The 19,216-nt window shown below is 43.6% G+C and overlaps 1 protein-coding gene across 4 annotated transcripts in view; it reads right to left on the bottom strand.

The window, feature by feature from the left end:
* The window catches only part of ARHGAP25 (Rho GTPase activating protein 25), a 78,673-nt gene that overhangs the window by 35,802 nt on the left and 23,655 nt on the right, over positions 1 to 19,216 (bottom strand). For 3 of the 4 annotated variants that reach the window (XM_070429379.1, XM_070429376.1, XM_070429377.1), the window contains exons 2-3: positions 10,339 to 10,538; positions 571 to 658 (exon numbers count right to left, since the gene is read on the bottom strand). In XM_070429379.1, the coding sequence (XP_070285480.1) occupies positions 571 to 658; positions 10,339 to 10,538 (288 nt within the window). The remainder of the gene's footprint in view (positions 1 to 570; positions 659 to 10,338; positions 10,539 to 19,216) is intronic. The other variant, XM_070429380.1, reaches the window with a different exon arrangement.

Here is a 19,216-nt window from a genome sequence, read left to right as displayed (position 1 = left end):
TAGACTGAACTTCCTTTAGTGAGCAGGGATGATGTACTTTCCAGATCAGTGTCCCAGTGCCTAGTGGAACACCCGGCTCCAAGTCCATGCTCAGGGAATGCAGACAGAGTTGAACGAATGCGCACCCACTTAGTTTGCTTGCTAGTTAATGAGCTAGCGTGGTTCACTGACTATATACGGAACTACTATGCATTCTTCTTTTGTTTGTTTGTTAATCCTCACCCGAGGATATTTTTCCATTGATTTTTTTTTAAGAGAATGGAAGGGAGGGGGAGAAGAGAGAGAATCATCAATGTGGAAAAGACACATCAACTGGTTGCCTCCCACATGCACCCCAACCAGGGCCAGGGACTGAGCCAGCAACCAAGGTATGTGCCCTTGACAGGAATTGAACTCACAACCCTTCAGTCCGCAGGCCGATGCTCTAACCACTGAGTGAACTGGCTAGGGCCTACTATGCATTCTTATTAGGTTGGTTGGTTGACAAACTCACTGAATATATATTTGACTTATAGGATCCAGAAGAAAATAAGAATGTAATATACCTCTGGCCCACTGTTTGTCACTTACCTGGAATGACTTCAAAGACAAACTTCCCCGCTTCTTCTGGGTTTGTGGCAATCTCCTTGATTGTACTTCCGGGTAGATACATACAACCCTGAAAGATCAAAAGTCGGGCCTTTACGATGGGCAGCAATTGTATCACCTATTAGCTAACATTAAGTTGGAAGACAGGTAGGATAGTGATGGGATGGAGAAGAACATGGAAAGCTAGGCCCTTCTGCTATTCAGGCCTCAATCAAATAAAGTGGTAGCTATCGGAGAGCAAGCTAGGTGTCTGGAGAGAAAAGGATAAGGTCCTGACAGGAGAATGAGCTGAGGGGACATCTTCACCAACGCTTGCCTCTTCCCACTTTTCCAAGGACCTGACTTCCTGGCCAAACCAGATGTCAGGTCTTTGTGAAGGCTGGGTGGGCCATGCTACCTGCTGGGCTGCAAGAGAGGGCATTAAGGGCTGAGCCACAGGTAGTCATTCAAAGGGATGGAGTTTTCCCCCTTGCTAAGCACCTTGAATATATTATTCATTTAGTCCTTCTAGCAATCCTCCAAGCAGGATGTCATTATGCCCATTTACAAGGCAGAAAACTGGGGATCAGAAAGGTTCTGAAATTTGCCCAACATCACAGAACTAGTAAGTAACAGAATAGTAATTCATCTCAGAAGTGAGTTCAAAACCCCTTGTACATGAAGATGCTATTAGACAAACAAGTCACTCCCACCATGGGTACTAGTATGCTTGAGGCTTTACCATTCACAGTACATGATCACAAGCCTAGCTCATCAGATCCCCGAAAAGCTCCATATCAAGAGCATGGCAAGATTTGCCACTTCTACTTTACAGATGAGGAAACTGATGCTTTGAAAGTCTAAGTGACTGCACGAAGAGACATAGTGATTACGTACTACATTAGTTACTCATAAGTTACATCGCACTGGCTGTTGGAGGTAGCATGTCTGATTCTGAGCTGAGTAGGCATGTGTGTCTTTATTCTACAACAAAGTGTGGGTGAAGAGGACAGGCAACAAAGAAGCTATGAAGGCAAGAGTCTTAAGGAATTCTCAGATCAGATCAGGACCCCAAAAGAATAAATGTTTATTAGAGTGCCTAGAAATAAAAATGTCTAAGAATGAGAAAGTAGAAGAAAAAGAAGAAGAAATGGAGGAAGAGTAGGAGAAAAGGGGAAAAGAAAAGGAAAATGAAGGAAGGGGAGAAGGAGGAGGAGAGGAAGAGGGCAGGAGAAAAAAACTAAAAAAAATTGTCTATAAAAGGGAAGTCTGCATTTTCTTTTACATTTCTCTAAGTTCATTACTAAAAATAACCTCCATCTACATGGTCTTCACCATCTTTAAACATCAACGGTCTCATAAAAAAATGACCCTGAGGTTGTGTTGTTGAGGCATTTGTATGACCTATGGCACCATTTTCAGACAGAAGGGAGCATTGCTGATAGGAAGGGGGAAAAGAGGTACCTGCCTCTCCCAAGTGCCTCTCCCAAGTGCCTCTCTAAACTATTATTTGATAACCCAAATCATTTCCCCCAAAAATAGTAAAATAAAATACCATTTATTGAACAATTACTAGGTGATAGGCTCTATGCTAAATGGCCTGAATATATTATCACATATAATCTTCAGAAGAGCTCTATGAGGGATAACTGATATTTTTCTCATTGGAGAGATAAGGAAGTAAGGCTCCCAGAGGTTAGTTAGCTGATTCAAGATCACAAAGCTAGTTAATAGGAAAGCTATAACTTAAGCCTTGGTCAGTGGGATTCCCGAATTACAAGTTAGGCTTTATTTACTGGCCCCATTTCCTTGCTGGAAGAAGTAATGATCAGAGTTAAACTAAATCATACCAAGGCATAAATGACAAATTGCAAGCCATTTCCTCATATTGAGCACAACAACCTTGAACGAGAGAGAGGAAGAGTAGAAAATACTGAAAAAGACATTATTAGGGATGGGGGGTGGGGTGGGAACAGTGAAGGGAAGGAAGTATTGTCCCAGAAAAGGAAGGGCCTAAATTGCCCATGGCCACTTTTGCCTACTTGACAAGTAGATTGGGGTAAACCCTGTATAAAGATGGAAGGAGGGAGAGGTTTATGCTGGAGGCCACAAATCCTACAGCAATGATCCTGGGGAGAGAGGTTTGTCAATGGTATGCCAGAACCTGGTTATATTGGCTTAGAACTATTACATTTTCAGGAACTCTGTGAACCAATTGTTAAACACAGCATTATTAAAAGTTGTTATATAAACTTACAAAGCAATATTTTATATTAAAAATAAAGGTAATAGTACTAAGAATTCACCACTTCCTAATTATTTACTATATTTAACCATGATTTTTGTCCATGTGGTTATTCACATCTAATCTATCTATGTGGTAGACATTCTATATAATATCTCTTCTTCTCAACTCTGTGTTCAGTGATGTCATGTTAGTAGTTTCAATCAGCCATAGTAGGAGTATTTACACCACAGAAATTAGTGTGAGCCCAGCAGGCATGGTTCAGTGGTTGAGCATCAACCACTGAACCAAGAGGTCATGGTTTGATTTCCGGTCAGGGCACATGCCTGGGCTGCAGGCTCGATCCCAGTGTGGGGTGTGCAGGAGGCAGCCAATCAATGATTCTCTCTCATCATTGATGTTTCTATCTCTCTCTCCCTCTCACTTCCTCTCTGAAATCAATTATATATATATATATATATATATATATATATATATATATATACATACATATATATATACACTTTAAAAAAATTGGTGTGAGAATTAGACAGACCTTTCTGAGACCTCAAAGGGAAAAAAATGCACAGACTGTCTTCTATCACGCCTAGAGGTTCTCAAAAGCATACACACAAGAGTCCATCTTTAGCATTTCATGTTTTTTAATCATTCTCCGTTGTTAGACATTAGGTCCAATGTTTCTCACTGTAAGTAGCACTGCATATATTATTGCTTTTGGACAGGTTCTTAAAACCAAAATGATCAGATGTGATATTTTTTTGGCCCTTGGAGATATGGCCACATTGCTTTGTAGAAAGGTTGCACCAATTACATGCATATCATCAGTACATTTGAGGGCCCTTTCATTTGATTGCTCTTAGATTTGGGGGGTAGCTTCCTTTTTTGAGGTTTTTAGGGGTCAATGTGCATGTGTTCTTTTTAAATTGACAATGAATTTATATTTTTGTCATAGAAAAATTATAAAGTAGACCAAAAAAAGGGAAATTAAAATTATGGGTAACTCCAGTACTCAGAGATAACCACAGTTAACACTTCTGTGTTTCTCTCCAGGCCTTTTCCCATAAATACACATTCATGATTTTCCCCCTCAAGAATGGGATTTCTATACACATAATTCTTTGTTATAAATGGCTTTCTTTTCCAAAACAATTATATTATGGATGTCTTCCAATTTCAACAAGTATTAATTTAAGGCATCAAAGGCTGAAATGTATTCTATTGTATATAACACATATAATTATATCTATATCTATATCTATATCTATATCTATATCTATCTATATCTATATTTTCCCTGATATAATTTAGCCCCTACCATTGTTTCCACATCACTGTTATAAACAACACCCTGGTGAAAACCTGTACAGGTAAATTTAATTGCCTACATCAATGTTAATTGTCCACTTAGGTTAAATTCCTAAAAATAGAAATGCAGGGTCAAAGGGTTTGGTTTTTTGTTTTTGTTTTTTAAAGAAAGACAGATAAATTTTACTTTGATTTGGTGGCACAAAAAGCACAAAAGAGAATTAAAACGTTAGTTAAAAGGCACAAAGGAATTGAACAGGGAACAGGAACTGAATTAGTTGAAGCAAATTACCTTATGGTTGTAAATCAACAGGGGTTCAGATAGATGTAAGGAATTCACTTCTGCTTCAGAATAGTTGTTTTTGCTTTTAAACAATAGGACTAGGCCTGTTCCTGGGGGAATTTAGATACTTCATTGCCAATCTTCAATTAAATGAAGAGCCCCCTCTGACTATAAGTGGCTGAATTTTGGAACTGATCCTACCTTCCCCGCACCCTTCTTTTTTTAAAACATATTTTATTGTTTTTTTACAGAGAGGAAGGGAGAAGGATAGAGTCAGAAACATTGATGAGAGAGGAACATCTATCAGCTGCCTCCTGCACACCCCCACCGGGGATGTGCCCGCAACCAAGGTACATGCCCTTGACCGGAATCGAACCCGGGACCCTTCAGTCCGCAGGCCAACGCTCCATCCACTGAGCCAAACAGGTCAGGGTCCCCTCTCCCTTCTGATGATTGGGTGACCCAGAGTTGATTCCTTAGTGAATTTCTCCTTTAAGAAAATATCAAAGAGAAAAGATATAAAGAGCCACCTAAAAGAAATGTTCAAAAGGTCTTATTGTATTTGAAATGGAGCATGGGACCAGTGAATTGGGAGGCTGGGACAGAAGGAGCTGGACCATTTCTCCTCCTCAGGCCCCCTGTACATTTGGGTGCGAGGAGGAAGGGTAATGGGCAGGTGGCAGAGGAAGGAGAATGGTCCAGGGACGTTTACACCTGTGCAGAAGCAAGGGTGCAGAACTGGACTGATCAAGAGAATTGGATAGCCGTCCCTCTGTCTTTCTGTCCATTCCAGCCAGATACACCAGAAGGGAGCGGGCATGGCTACAGATTCCAGTCCCACATGGGGTTCTGTGAACCTGGGCAAAGCGTTGGAACTCGAGTCTCTGTCCCCTTGTCTGCAAAATGGGACTAGTATTTTGTGATCTGCATATCTCAAAGGTTTTGAGTGTGGATCAAATAGACACCAAGTGTGAAAATACTTTGCAAAATTTAAGATGTTTAAAAAAGTATCCTATTAACGTGAGAATGGAGTTCCTGAGCCTGGCTTTGTATTACATTCACCCAGTGTGAGCTTTTATTTTTATTTTTTAAATATATTTTATTGATTTTTTACAGAGAGGAAGGGAGAGAGATAGGGAGTTAGAAACATTGATGAGAGAGAAACAACGATTAGCTGCCTCCTGCACATCTCCTACTGGGGATGTGCCCGCAACCCAGGTACATGCCCTTGACCGGAACCGAACCCGGGACCTTTCAGTCCGCAGGCCGACGCTCTATCCACTGAGCCAAACCGGTTTTGGCCAGTGTGAGCTTTTAAAGTTTACATCTTATCTCCTTGGGCTCCTTCCCAAGGAGTAGGGTCTGAAATCATTAACACACACACACACACACACACACACACCCCAAAACAGAATTATAGAAATAAAAGAATATCAATAGAACCCAGCTGGCATGGCTCAATGGTTGAACACTGAACCAGGAGGTCATGGTTCGATTCCCAGTTGGGGCACATGCAGCCAATTGACGATTCTCTATCATTGATGTTTCTATCTCTCCCTCTCCCTTCCTCTCTGAAACCAATAAAAATATTTTCAAGAAAACAGTATCAGTAGAAGCCCTTTGAATAATGATGATGATGATGCATATAACAATTATGATGGGCTCTGACAGAGAAATAGTTCAAGGTTTTGCTTTTGCTAATCCGGTGGCACCTGGTCGCGCTCAGGCTCAGGTGATAAGGAGCCTTAGGTAACAGGCTTTCCTAGGGGTTGGTTTTACATTGATGCTTGATCTTTCTTTTGTGAAACAGGAAGGCAAGGAAATAAACGTATGTAAGGGACTTCTCTGTGCTGGGAATGACGGTGGGTAATTGGGCAATTTTCAAGCATTCAGTGGGCCCCACGAACTCCCAGGCACTGGAGGGTTTGCATTTTTAAAAGGCATATTCCTCTCCGGAAAGGTGGTATGGATTGTCATTTCCACCAGCTGTGCATGAGAATTCCTATTCCCTACAACACTAAAATGTCTACAAAATCTTTGGCAATTTGATTACAAAACAAATCCTTGCCAATTGGATAAGGGAGCAGTAGTATCTCATTGGTTTACATTGTATGTTTTTTAATTATTAATGAGATTGAACTTTGTATGTGCATTTTTGTCCATTGCATTTTTGGAGAAATTATCCACTTGTGTCATTTGCTCATTTTTCTATTGAGCTGTTTCTTATAGTCTTTAAAGAATACTTTAAATATTAAAAGTATTTGTTATATGTACATAAACAATTTTTCCTGCTTATTATTTGACTTTTTATTTTATTATGTTGGTTTTTATGTAAGGTATGGACATTTTAATTTATGCAATTAAATTTGCTTTCCCTAGTGCTGTCTCTGTTGCTATGCTTATAAAACACCTGCCTCCCAAAGATTATGAGGATAACTACATTTTTTTTCTAGGATTTTTATTAGCTCCTTTTTTTACATTTAAGTCTTTAATCCACCCAGAAGCATAAATGGAATAAAACATGGTGTGGAACTATGCCATTATTTTTTCCAAAGAACTTAGCTCATGTCTGTAACTTCCATTTCATTTTAGGTATTTGCAATGCCTGTGAATCCCCAAACAATGTTAAATGGTAGCATAATAAAAGTACTCTATTTTGAATAGATTTTTCTTTATCTTAATTAAGTAATTATGGATATATGAAACGTCTACAAGGATATCCTTTTAATTCTTGTTTGTAATAATAATATAGAAACATCAGCCCAACTTCTCAACTAATTTCCAGGAGGAAATTAGTTAAATGAATTATAAAATGTCCATACAATAGATTATTTTACCACCATTAAAAATTACATTGTAGAAGAATATTTGTATGATGGACAATATTCACAACATATTGTTAAATTTTTAACTAAAGAATATTATTATGTTAACTTTGCATTTAGAAGAGATAAGTTTCTAAATATATATATATATGTATATATATATATATATATATATATGATTTGGGTAGTTATTTTTGCTAATGGGATCATTTTTATTTCCTACCTTATGCTTTCCCACATCTTACAAATTTCCCATTATGTACACATATAGCTTTTGTAATCAAAATATACATATTCAAATAAAGTAAAATATTCTTTCTAAGAAATTTACTGTATTCCTAAAAACTTTTTTTAAAATAAACTTTTTATATCTGAAATTATTATTTAATTTTACCCAATGCTTTTTTCAGCCATCAATTTAGGGGTTGTGTAGTTTTTCTCATTTGATATATTGCTCTCTACCTATTGACCAAATATATTAAGAGATTTCCTACAAAATAAACCCTACTTGTCATCCTGGAAGCAGCTTTATCTAATTTTCCCAGACTAATGTAATCCTGAGAGGACTTTCCAGACTTAAGGGAGAGAAGCTAGGACCTTCACTAATTTATTTCACCCTTTGACATCGTTTATGCTTTTTCAAAACAGAATTTTCTTACACATGGTACATATCATTTGATCCTATGACAAATACAGGCCAGGTATGATTGTCTAATTTTACCAAAAAAAGGGGGTGTCCAGAAAAATTAAATAATTACATAGTCAGATGGTAGTAGAGCCAGGAAAAGAACACAAGCTTGGAGAAAGCACACATGTCACCCTCCTCACCTCACGGAAGGAGACCCCGCTGAGCTGTCCTTTCTGCTCATTCTGGAAAGCCCACACATTGTTGCCATCTCCCTTGCTCTCTGCTGATGGGAAGACTTCCGGCATCAGCTATCAATGCACCAGTTACCACCCTCTGAGCCTGTAATTACTTGGATCTGATAGAACTGGGTTGTTCATAAAGTGAAGGAAATCTGGTCACCATGCACAGGACACTGAGCAAGAACCGGGTCTGGGGGAGGGGGGGCGGGGGTGGAGTTTCTGGCCCTTTTGTGGCCTCTGAAGTGACAGACATCACAGCCCCCACTGGAGGGCCTTGTTAGCCAGGGGCTGCTGACGCATCATGGATCCTTAACTCTGTCCTTAAAGAGAACTCTTATTACCAAAATGACAGTCTCATTTCTTCACATACCCTGCCAAGAACCCCCAACATCTTCACCCTTCCTGGGGCTTTCTTTCTGGTTCCGGAAGGTTCTAGAACAGTGGTTCCCAACCTTTTTTTAGCCATGCCCCACCTAAGCATCTCTAAAATCCTGATGCCTGCCCCCCTCCCCCTGTGACATATAATTCCTATTATTCAAAAAGTGAACTCCTATTCACGTGGAGGAAGCCTAAAAGGCCATTAACTTGGTCTGAACAAGCTTCCAAAGACCATGGCATCCATAGAAGAGAAAAATAAAAGAACGAAAGGACAGTTGAAGTACTGAGGAAGAAATCACTAAGAAATTGTTAAAAAAAAAAAAAGTAATAATAATATGAAGTGATATAAAAAATAGCAAATAACGCTTCAAAACAGAGAACTGAAATGCATAAATGTCACAATATATATTTATATGCTGTACATGAAGCCCCTAGAACCTTAAGAAATGCAAAAAATTCACTGTTAATAACTCATTCTCAAATTGTCCCCTTAAAAATCAACTTGCCCCCTGTGCCCCACATTGGGAACTACTGTTCTAAAGTCTGTCTTCCACTTCCAGAGACATGAGATCTAGATAGGTGACCAGTTGTCCTGTTTGCCCTGAGACAGAGTTTAGACCTGGGGTCCCAGGGTAATTGCTAAAGCACCTCTTTCGCTCTCATGCAGCATGATGGCCACGAGGAATCAGTGATGCAGGGAGAAAAGATCTAGGCCCAAGATTTAGGATCAAAGCCCTCTAGCTCCATTGGGAAATCCTGTTTGCTCTGCTTTCAAAGTATATCAGGCATCTGACCAATTTCCCTCCAGCTCACAATTCCCACTGAGATTCTAAACATTATAACCTCTCACCTTGTGCCTCCTTCCTGTCCCTGAATCTATTTTTGGACATTGTATCGACAGCCATCTTTTTACAACGTAAGTCAAAGAATGTCCCCTTCCTCCCCATCACCCTCAGTATGAACACTCCAGCCCTTATTATGGCATACAATAGCTTTTGCAGTGTGTGTCCCAATCCTTCCCCCTCCGCAACCTCTCTGACCTCATCCCCTCTGATTCTCTTAGTCCTTAGCTCTGCTGATCCCACACTGCCCTCCTTGCTATTCCTCACACGTGCTCCGCCTCAGGGCCTTTGCACGGGCTAGCCCCTCTGCTGAAAGTGCTCTTCCGCCAGAGATATGCCTGACTACTTACTTGTCTCTCCTCCCTAGTCCTTGCTCAGATGTCACTCTCTTCACAGATCATTCTGACCATCCTTTTTAAAATTGTAACACCTCCCTCAAATGCTTGACCTCCCCCCTTAACTCATTTTATTTTTTTCTCATAGAACTAGTGATTTTTCTAACAAACTGCATACATTTTATTTATTATGTTTATTCTCTGCCTTTCCCTTCATCTTCTAAGTTCTACATGGCAGAGATTTTTATCTATTTTACTCACTGGTTTATTCCAAGTACCCAGAACACTGTCTGGCACATAATAGATGCTCAATAAATATCGATTGAGCAAACAAATAAATGAAAGCCCCAAATCCATTTTCCTGACCCCCAAATCCACTCCCTCTGAGCCCCCATACTCAGCATTACCATCAAGACCACATTGCCAGCCTTGACTTAGAGGTGCCCTTAGGAAGGTCCATGGCGTTCACCTGGGGTTTCCTGGAGGAGGGTCACCCTGTCATCTTTGCAACTCAGGTCTCTTATCTAGAAAATGCTGAAAAGGAACGAGTAACCTCCTCTCAAATAAATGTGTGCCTAGTCCCAGTACGAAGGCCCCTGGGAGTTGATTGCGATGTAAGGGGGCTCCATACCCGCCTCCTGCAGGCCTGGGGACAGGGCCCTGGTAATGGGGACAGACAGCCTGGCAGTACCTGTGGCTTCGCGTCCTCTTCGTCCTTGTAGTAGTAGAGCTGCTGCGCCCTCAGCACGAAGTACCTCTGCTGCCAGTTTTTCACGATGGACCGCTGCTTCTTCAGCCAGCCCATTTTGATGGGCCTTTCCAGCGGGTTGGGGGTGGACGACGGGTGGAAGGCTGCCATCTGCTCGCCGGTCATCACGCTCCTGGACCGAGCTATGGAGAGGAGCAGACAGGCAGACTGACTGAGGGACATGAAGCAGTGTGCAGAGCGTGGGTGGAGAGGCCAGAGAGGAACCCCCGAGGGGGTGGAGAGGCGGCTGGGGCCCCAGCCAGGTCCTGCTCAAGGGTCCAGATCTGTATCAGAGAAAATTCCCCTGTGACCCAGAGAGCCGCCTGCTCCCGCCCAGGCCAAGGCCGGCCGAAAGGAGCCCGAGGAGGAGGGGAGATCCCGCGGCCCAGCGCGCACGCAGTCCGGCAGCTGGCCTCGGCCCCCTCATTCTGCAAAGCGCGAGATTGGCTGGAGACTTCTGAAGAGGAAGTGGCCGCAGCATCTGACAAAAGGTGCTTCCTTTTTCCTGCGTGGGCGTCGGTATCTGACAAGAGAGAGAAAATAATGCCTCGCTCTGAGGGTGCAGGGTGAGTCCCACGCAGCTGCAGAGGCACCGGAAGCTGCCGGGCATTCTTTGCCCAGGGGAGCTGGTGTGTTTCGCTCTGGTCTCACTATCAAATAGGGCCCTTCCCCAACCGACCCCCCAAAACCCAGACCCCCCGCAAAACCCCGGGCCCTGTCCACACAGCCCGCATGCAGGAAGCTGGCACCTCCTGAATTTTCCTGATGAGTGTCATTGAGTGCCATTCTGTCCCCTGCTCACTGAGAGCGTTGGCAGCCTTTTCTATTGGACCAAGGGCCTCCCATAGCTGCGTTCTTTGCTTTTCAGTCCAGTTGTCCCTCCCATGTGACTGAGAGCACACAGTGTTTGAAAGGAAAATGGATCTGCCAGCAGAACACAGAAGCAGAATTTGAATCCAAGCCCTCTAATCCACTGTATTATGTTGTTGGCTTTTGTTTTTACGTAAGAGCTCTGCCTGCCATTGGAACAGGACCGGATTCCACAGCTTGTCTGCACAGTAACTCCATCCAGAACAACTCTCTCCTTTTCTTTCCTCCACGGGGAATGAGGGGGGATCACCCTGCCTGTGGCCCCGTTTCAGCATGTCCTCTGAGCCTCACCTACCTCCTTTCCCAGACAGTTTAACAGTGCCCTTGAAACCACCTTGCAGCTCCTCATCTCCTTGACCTTGAACTGTGTTCCACACTTGCCAGTCCCCAGTGTCTCCACTCCTCTCCTTGCTGGAGGAAGTCTCCGTCTCACCATGCTTTTATTCAGCTTTTGTGGGTTCCCAGAACAGCCACGACTGAACTCAGCCAACTCCACTCTCCCCTAGTTGCCTCTCACCTGGTTGGAGACCAGTGCTTCCTTTCACCCTGAGTCCACTCTGCAACTTCTCTGTGCCTCAGTTTCCTCCCTGGTTAAGACAGGATAATAATAGCCCCCACTCTATGGAGTTGTTATAGAGATTAAACAAGCTTACATATATCAACCACTTAGCACAGTCCCTGGTTCAAGGCAGCATATGTTACTCATTTTTATCAACAGGTGACTTTACTTCCTACTTCAAGGGTGGAGATCAGCTTTGCGAGCTCCCTAAACTTCCCCTTCATTTCAAAAAGTCACTCCATCGGCAAGCTTTCTCTCTTCCTTCATCCCTATCGCTAATGCACCGAATTGACAACTTTTCCCATTGCTTTTGATTCCTTTCTCTCTATCTCATTCTAGGCCTGTGGTCTTCGAGCTTTATTTATGTTCATGGCATACTTTCAAATACCAAAGTTGTATTTGAAAGAGAATCTTTCAAGGGTCCAGATCTGTATCAGAGAAAATTCCCCTGTGACCCAGAGAGCTGCCTGCTCCCGCCCAGGCCAAGGCCGGCCGAAAGGAGCCCGAGGAGGAGGGGAGAGCCCGCGGCCCAGCGCGCACGCAGTCCGGCAGCTTTTCCCATTGCTTTTGATTCCTTTCTCTCTATCTCATTCTAGGCCTGTCCGGCAGCTTTTTTGGCCCTTCTGTCCTCTCCTTGGATTTCTACAATAGTTCTCTGACCTGTTCTCTCCCACTCAATGACACTCATCAAAGAGAATCTTTCTCCCACTGACTCCAACTGTATCCAGAGTTATCATCCTATCCACATGTCGCCTTTCAATCCTGTATTGCTGTCTGATGAGGACTCTGCGCTAACTGGGCTCCCTTGACCCTCACTAGGGGTCTGTGTTCTTGTCACATACCAGCTGGCAGTCACCCCTTACCTCCCACCAGGGACTGGAGAGGTCATACTATGTTGTACACAAGCGACAAGACATACTTGATTCAACAACCTCCTTCTGGACAGACATCATCAGATGAGTGCATACACTCAACTGCAGTAAAAAGCAATTTGATATTTTGATGACAATGTAGCAGCATGGCTTTGCATCTGTGAGTCTTGGAACCCCAGTGAAAATTCTTCTCAGATTCTTGCTCCTTAGTTAGCTGCTGTCTTCCAGATCTTACATCTGTAACCCACAGAACAGACACAGGGCTGGTCCCTTACACGAAGGCTGTGTAAAAAATCTGAAGGAACCATAGGAGGGTTTCAGCAGGAATACAACGGGGAGGAGGGAACTGAAGAACTGCATACAGCTCTGTGGCTCTCTAGCTCTGAGACTGTAACTTGCAAAGACTCATATCTGACCTTGAAAGAGAGTAGATAGTAGGGAGAAATGAAAAGTGGTTCACACACACACACACACACACACAGGGAAGACTAAGGCGTTGTGGAAGATGCTGGGTGATTCTCTTCACCTCTGTGTGGCCTAACCCAGTGTGACTTTTGTCACTATGCAGCTGAAGCAACATTAGACTTGGGAGGAAGGGTGAGGGAGGGGTCCTAGCAGGGGCATAATTTGGAGTCTTCACTAAGCTTCTGGATGATCATGTCACCATGAGGAGCCAGCACAAGAGAGGAGGAAAACAGACAGGTACCACCTGGTGATTATGAGGACTCAAGCTTCATGGGCTCCTCCCAGAGAGCCACAGAAATCGTTGGAACCACCACAGGAGACAGGAGAACCTCAAGGTCTCCAACAGCACCCAAGAAGTGGGATGGGGGCACAGAAGCCAATAAAACACTGTAGACTGAAAAGAATTAACTCCGCACAGAAGAACTCAGTTGCTGGGATATTATTCTATGGTTAGTTCTGAGAAATTGTTTATGCTCTGTTGTGGCAAAAGCAACAACCACAAAAACAAACAAACAAAACCCCAAACCTCCCTCTGGAAGCGTCTGTGCATTGCAGAATGGCCTGGCAAAGGCAGGAGGAGGTATGTGAATCTAATGTTCTTAGACTCAGCCAGGAGAGGGTTAGATGCCCCTCGTAACAAGTAGACAGCCACCTGTCTGCCTGCATATTGTCAAGGCCTTGACTAACCATCTTTTATATTCCAGATACAACGCTGTCCACCCATACATGCACCGTGTTTCTGGAGTGCCTATGACAGTCTCCAACGTGGGCGGTGTGACTGTGGTCATGGGTCATGTGTTACAAGTTAGGGTGTGGATGGCTCAGTGCAAACCTCTGCACTGCTGAGGCCCCAACGTGGGGGAGATGACAGGGCGGGACTCCAGTAACTAAGCAGGGGAACTTTCTGTCCTGTGTCAGGGTCATCTCCCACCTCAGCCCTCAGCGTTTCTCATCAGCCAGGCATATCATGAGATGATTTAAATATCAAGGACGAAAGCCTGCTGGGCCTTGAGTTTCACTTAGTTTTAACTAACCTTTCCTATTAGTTCCTTTGAACAGTCTCTCTTTGTGGGTGTGACTTGTTCCCGGACAAAGTAAACAAAGAAATCTGTTACTATTTATGGAGCTATTTCTCATAATGAAAATAATAACTGTGATAAGCTTCGCTTGGGAGCCAGTCCTTGCACACTGTGTGCATGCTCCCAGGCCTTCGGAAGGGATTTCTGAACCAGGCTGTGGGCTGGAGAGGGGGCTGCAGGCAGACCAGGGAGGCGAGGAGGAAGGCACTTGCTAAGCGTTTACAGAACACTCTGTACCAGGGGGAAATGAGTGCCTCGTGAAGTCAGCAACTCACCCTTACTGGAGTAGAGAGAGAGAGAACAGCCCCTCGCACTGTGCTTTCAATGCAGTAGCCACTTGCCATGAGTGCCTATGTCCATGAAAATAATTAAGAAACTAAATTCAGGCCGAGACCGGTTTGGCTCAGTGGATAGAGCATCGGCTTGCGGACTGAAGGGTCCCGGGTTCGATTCTGGTCAGGGGCATGTATGTTGGTTGCGGGCACATCCCCAGTAGGAGATGTGCAGGAGGCAGCTGGTCGATGTTTCTCTCTCATCGATGTTTCTAGCTCTCTATCCCTCTCCCTTCCTCTCTGTAAAAAATCAATAAAATATTTAAAAAAAAAAAAAAAAACTAAATTCAGTTCCTCAGTTACACCAGCCACATTTCAAGTGCTCAGTATCCCGCTGTGGCTCCTGGCTAGAGTGGTGGACAACATAGACGGCATGTCCATCATCACAGAAAGTTCTATCAGTCAGCACTTCTCTGAATCTGAGTGTCATCATTACTAAACACAGGGCCTTCCCCACTAACCTGACCTGGCTTTTTTGGCCATTCTGTCCTCTCCTTGGATTTCTACAATAGTTCTCTGACCTGTTCTCCTCCTACCAGACCCACCTCTAGTCCATTGACGACATCATGACATGGTCCCACTAAAACACAAATATGGCCATGTCACTCTCCTGCCTAAAAGCCTCAGATGACCCTCCAACATCTTTTTCCTAAAAGATGGAGGCTGAACTCCCTCCCATGGGGTTCAGAGTCCGTGGTGGTTTTCCTACTACATTCCCTGTTCTTCCTGAATACCAGCCCACACTTCATCCATGACAAAATGCTGTTCCCTTTGCTGGAATATCCTCCCCATCCATGCCCATCCACCCCTAATTTTACCTCTAAGAAAGCTCTCATTCATCTTTTAAGATTTAGTTCAGGCCACACCTCCTATGAGAAGCCTTCTCAGCCCAGCCAGACTCAGTTAGTTCCTGGGCTCCATTCCTTCTTAACTGGGTCGTGTGACCATCAAAGCACTTACCTTCCTGCCTGATCATTTTTCTTAATGCCCTCCCTCTCCACTATAAGAAAACAGGGACTCTGTCTTGATGCTTTGGCCTCGCTCATCCTTGTATTCCCCAGCACCTACCACAGTTCCTGACAAAGAGACCAAGAGAAGGCAGGGTGAAATAGGGCACATGCTTTTACATACACAGCCCTGGGTGAGTCATGTTCTATCTTTGGGGGTTTGCTTCCTTCTCTGTGAAATTGTGATAATAATACATACCTTGAGAGGTGTCTAATCTATAAGTATTAATAATGATGAGTGGACAGGCTTTAGCCAATGTCTGCTTCTTAAAACATAGCTGTTATAAATGGAAGCTATTATTATTAGCACTATTCTTATAGTACTAGAGGCCCAGTGCACGAAATTCATAAATGGATAGGATCCTTAGGCCTGTCCGGTGATCAGGGCTGATCAGGGCCTTCTGGCTGCCGGCTGGAGCCTTTCTTCGTTCCGCGCCACCCCCGGGTAGTCAGTGCACGTCATAACGAGCAATCAAACTCCTGGTCTCCTGGTCAAACTCCCGAGGGGACACTTTGCATATAAGCCATATATATATATATATATATATAGAGAGAGAGAGAGAGAGAGAGAGAGAGAGAGAGAGAGAGGCTCAATTTTATGCTAAATGAGAGAAAAGGAAGAAGAAATGAAAGAGGGAGGGGATGAAGAAAGGAGAGAGAGAGAGAGAGCAAAAGAGAAGACTAGCTGGACATTGTACAATATTTCAGGTGCAAATCCAGAGACCTGAATTAGGATGGTGGCAGTAGCAAAGGAAAGAACAAGAGAGACAGTTGTGAGGCAGGCATGTGCCCTGACCGGAAATCAAACCCGTGACTCTTGGTGCATGGGTTGAAACTCAACCACTGAGCCTCACTAGCTGGGCGAGGGAAGCATTTTTAACTTGAGACTATGGAGATAAACTTTGATACAAGACAGAAAAGATGTGTGGGCACATTACACAGAGAGAAAATAATGTTCAAATAAAACATATATAGCATGGGTTCCCTTTAACAAAGAAACTCATCTTTCTTATCCCTAATCAATCAGAAAAATTTATTGGGCACTTCTTATGCACAGGGAGGGCATGGTTTTAAAAATAAAAGAAACCATCTAAATTAGTGAACCCGAGACTTATACGGGGTTTCAAATATTTACTGTGCATCTGGCACACAAAAATGCAGTCCACCACTCCCTGTTGCCATGGTTGCCTCAATTGCAGCCCATTTCATGATGTCATATTTGTCTTGAGTAAAAAAGTGGGATTAGCAATCAAGTCATGGATTACAAAGTGTTAAGGAGAGGTAAGCATCTAGTTTATCTGGTAGAACAAGAAAAGAGTACCACTGATGAAAGTGTAGAATGGAAGCTCAACCATCAGGAAGTGAGTTCCCAGTGGCAGGGAATTTTATATATTTTTCTTCACCAATGTAACCACACCTCCTAGAAGCGCATCTGGCCAATTGAAGGTGCCCAGTACATATTTGCTGAGTGAATCAGATGAACATTTTAGAATGAAATGTGAGCCACTATCGGGCATTTTATATTGGCAACAAATATTGGCCAGTTTACCTAATTGTGAAATTTCTAGATATGTTCACAATTGCCCCCTCAGCAGGGTGGCCAGTAGAAGATGTCATTCCTGATGTAATAACAGTCCATATCAATAGTGACATGTTTGATACAAACACTTTATAAGTCTCATTTCATTTAATGCTCACTCAAATGCTTTATGGTAAGCACTGTACTGTCATCCTCATGTTATAGACGAGCAACTGAAGCTCAGAGAAGTGAGATGGTCTGCCCCAGTTACACGGCTAGAAATCTGATTTCAAAGTCCAGTATCCACGCAGCACCTGGAGAAGCTTGTATTGTAGTGGTGGGGAGAGGCACTGGCATTGAGAATCAGTGTATAATAATTCACAGGGTTAGACAGTAGAGTGAAGTGAAGGAGAGACGACACCCCTCTTCATCTGGGAAGGGAACAAAGCCATTCTTCCTAACCCATCACGTGAGGCACCTGCCTCAGCCTCCACCCATTTTGCCTTAATATTATGCATAAACAAATCTGTGTTATTTTTTTTCTCCATCTAATGTGTGCTCTGCAAGGCTCAGCTGGCCTTGGAACAAAAAGTGACAACGTAATGGCACTGAAACCTCAAGTGCATCGTGAGGCTGTGCTGACGCCCCAACAGGAAATAGACATATTAGGCAGTCCTGCTGTGTCTTACCAGCCCTCTGCCCAAGCTCATTTGAAGAGATTTAAGGATTCTGACCAAAGCCCAGTGTGGCCGAGGCGTGGGAGAAAGGAACATGGAACCAACCTGAGGTGGGCCCAGCCCTCACAGCCAGCTCACAGCCCACGCCCCACCCCAGCTGAGAAGGGAGCTGCTGGGAGATGTGTGAAGTAGCAGACACGACATCACTGCCTCCCTGATAAACAGAGATACCTACACCATTGCCTACATCTTGCACACACACAAGCACGCACACACACATGAACACGCACACACACAATCCTCACATACACCACACACATGCAGACACTCTGTCCAATTATCACACAGGGAAGATGGCCCACATAGGAGAAAATTAGGTCTTCTAACTTCAGAAACTCGCATCTTGCTTTCTCTACCCCCCTTATCCCCCTCTCCAAAGCCCTCCACCCTCCATGATAAATCACCCTCCTGAATGGGGAACTTTTAATATCTTTCCACTTTCAAAACCTGGCATGTAGAGTTCAGAATGAATTTATCCTGTGATTACTCTCCTAGATTTTTTTTTTATTTCTAAGTTTCATTTTTAATGTTGGTATAGGGAAAACTCTGGCCCATGTCAAAGGCAACACACTGTGACTGAGGACAGCAAAGGGACTTGCTCTGTGTGTGCACCTGCAATTCAATCACACGGGGTTTTTCAGCACTCTCACAGGGGAAACAAATTTACATACCCTCATTAAAAAAAAGATCTAAAAGTTGTTCCCTGGCTGCCTGCTACCATTTGCAGGAATTGAGCAGGTTTAATTTCCCCATGTTCTATCGCTTGTAGAAATGTCCTTCACTGTTTGACAAGCGAGCATTTCAACCCAAAAGAGCAAATTCTGCTTTGGAAAGGGACTTAGCATACATGGCTATGTCTTTTGCAGGAAGAGGCAAAAATATGGCAACGGTAGCAATAGGAAGGAGAGAGAGAGAGAGAGAGAGAGAGAGAGAGAGAGAGAGAGAGAGAAGAAAAAGAGAAGGTGGGGGTGGAGACAGGGAGGAAGGGAGAGAGAATTGGTTTTCTGTTTCATCTTAGGCTTGCAAAGTCTTTGGCACTCTGGCAAATTCACTTGACTGGATGCCTTTCAGGGCCACCCCTCTGGTGTGCTTGTGTGTTTCACAGGAATTTCCAGTGCAGTTGCTTCTTGTGGGTGTATGGCTCTATCAGTTGCAACACTTCACAGCCCCCTCTGCCTATTTTTGCATAACAGGAAGCCAAGTATAATAACAAGAAGCTTACAGAATTGTGACTGCTTCCTCCTAAGCACTGCCGGGGCTGCCTATTCCTCAGCACAAGGAGAAGTGGAGATTTGGCAATTGTTGTAGACGATGTGGCTGTTTAACTGTGTATCAAGCTAACAGCCTTCCCAGACAGCCACATAAGGAAGGCCTTGGCATC

The sequence above is a fragment of the Myotis yumanensis genome, unplaced genomic scaffold (genome assembly GCF_028538775.1).
Source record: "Myotis yumanensis isolate MYYU_CA2020_CCGP unplaced genomic scaffold, mMyoYum1.0.hap1 SCAF_11, whole genome shotgun sequence".
NCBI lineage: Eukaryota > Metazoa > Chordata > Mammalia > Chiroptera > Vespertilionidae > Myotis > Myotis yumanensis.
The sequence above is the reverse complement of the archived record's forward strand: the minus strand, read 5'-3'. Positions and strand labels throughout refer to the sequence as shown.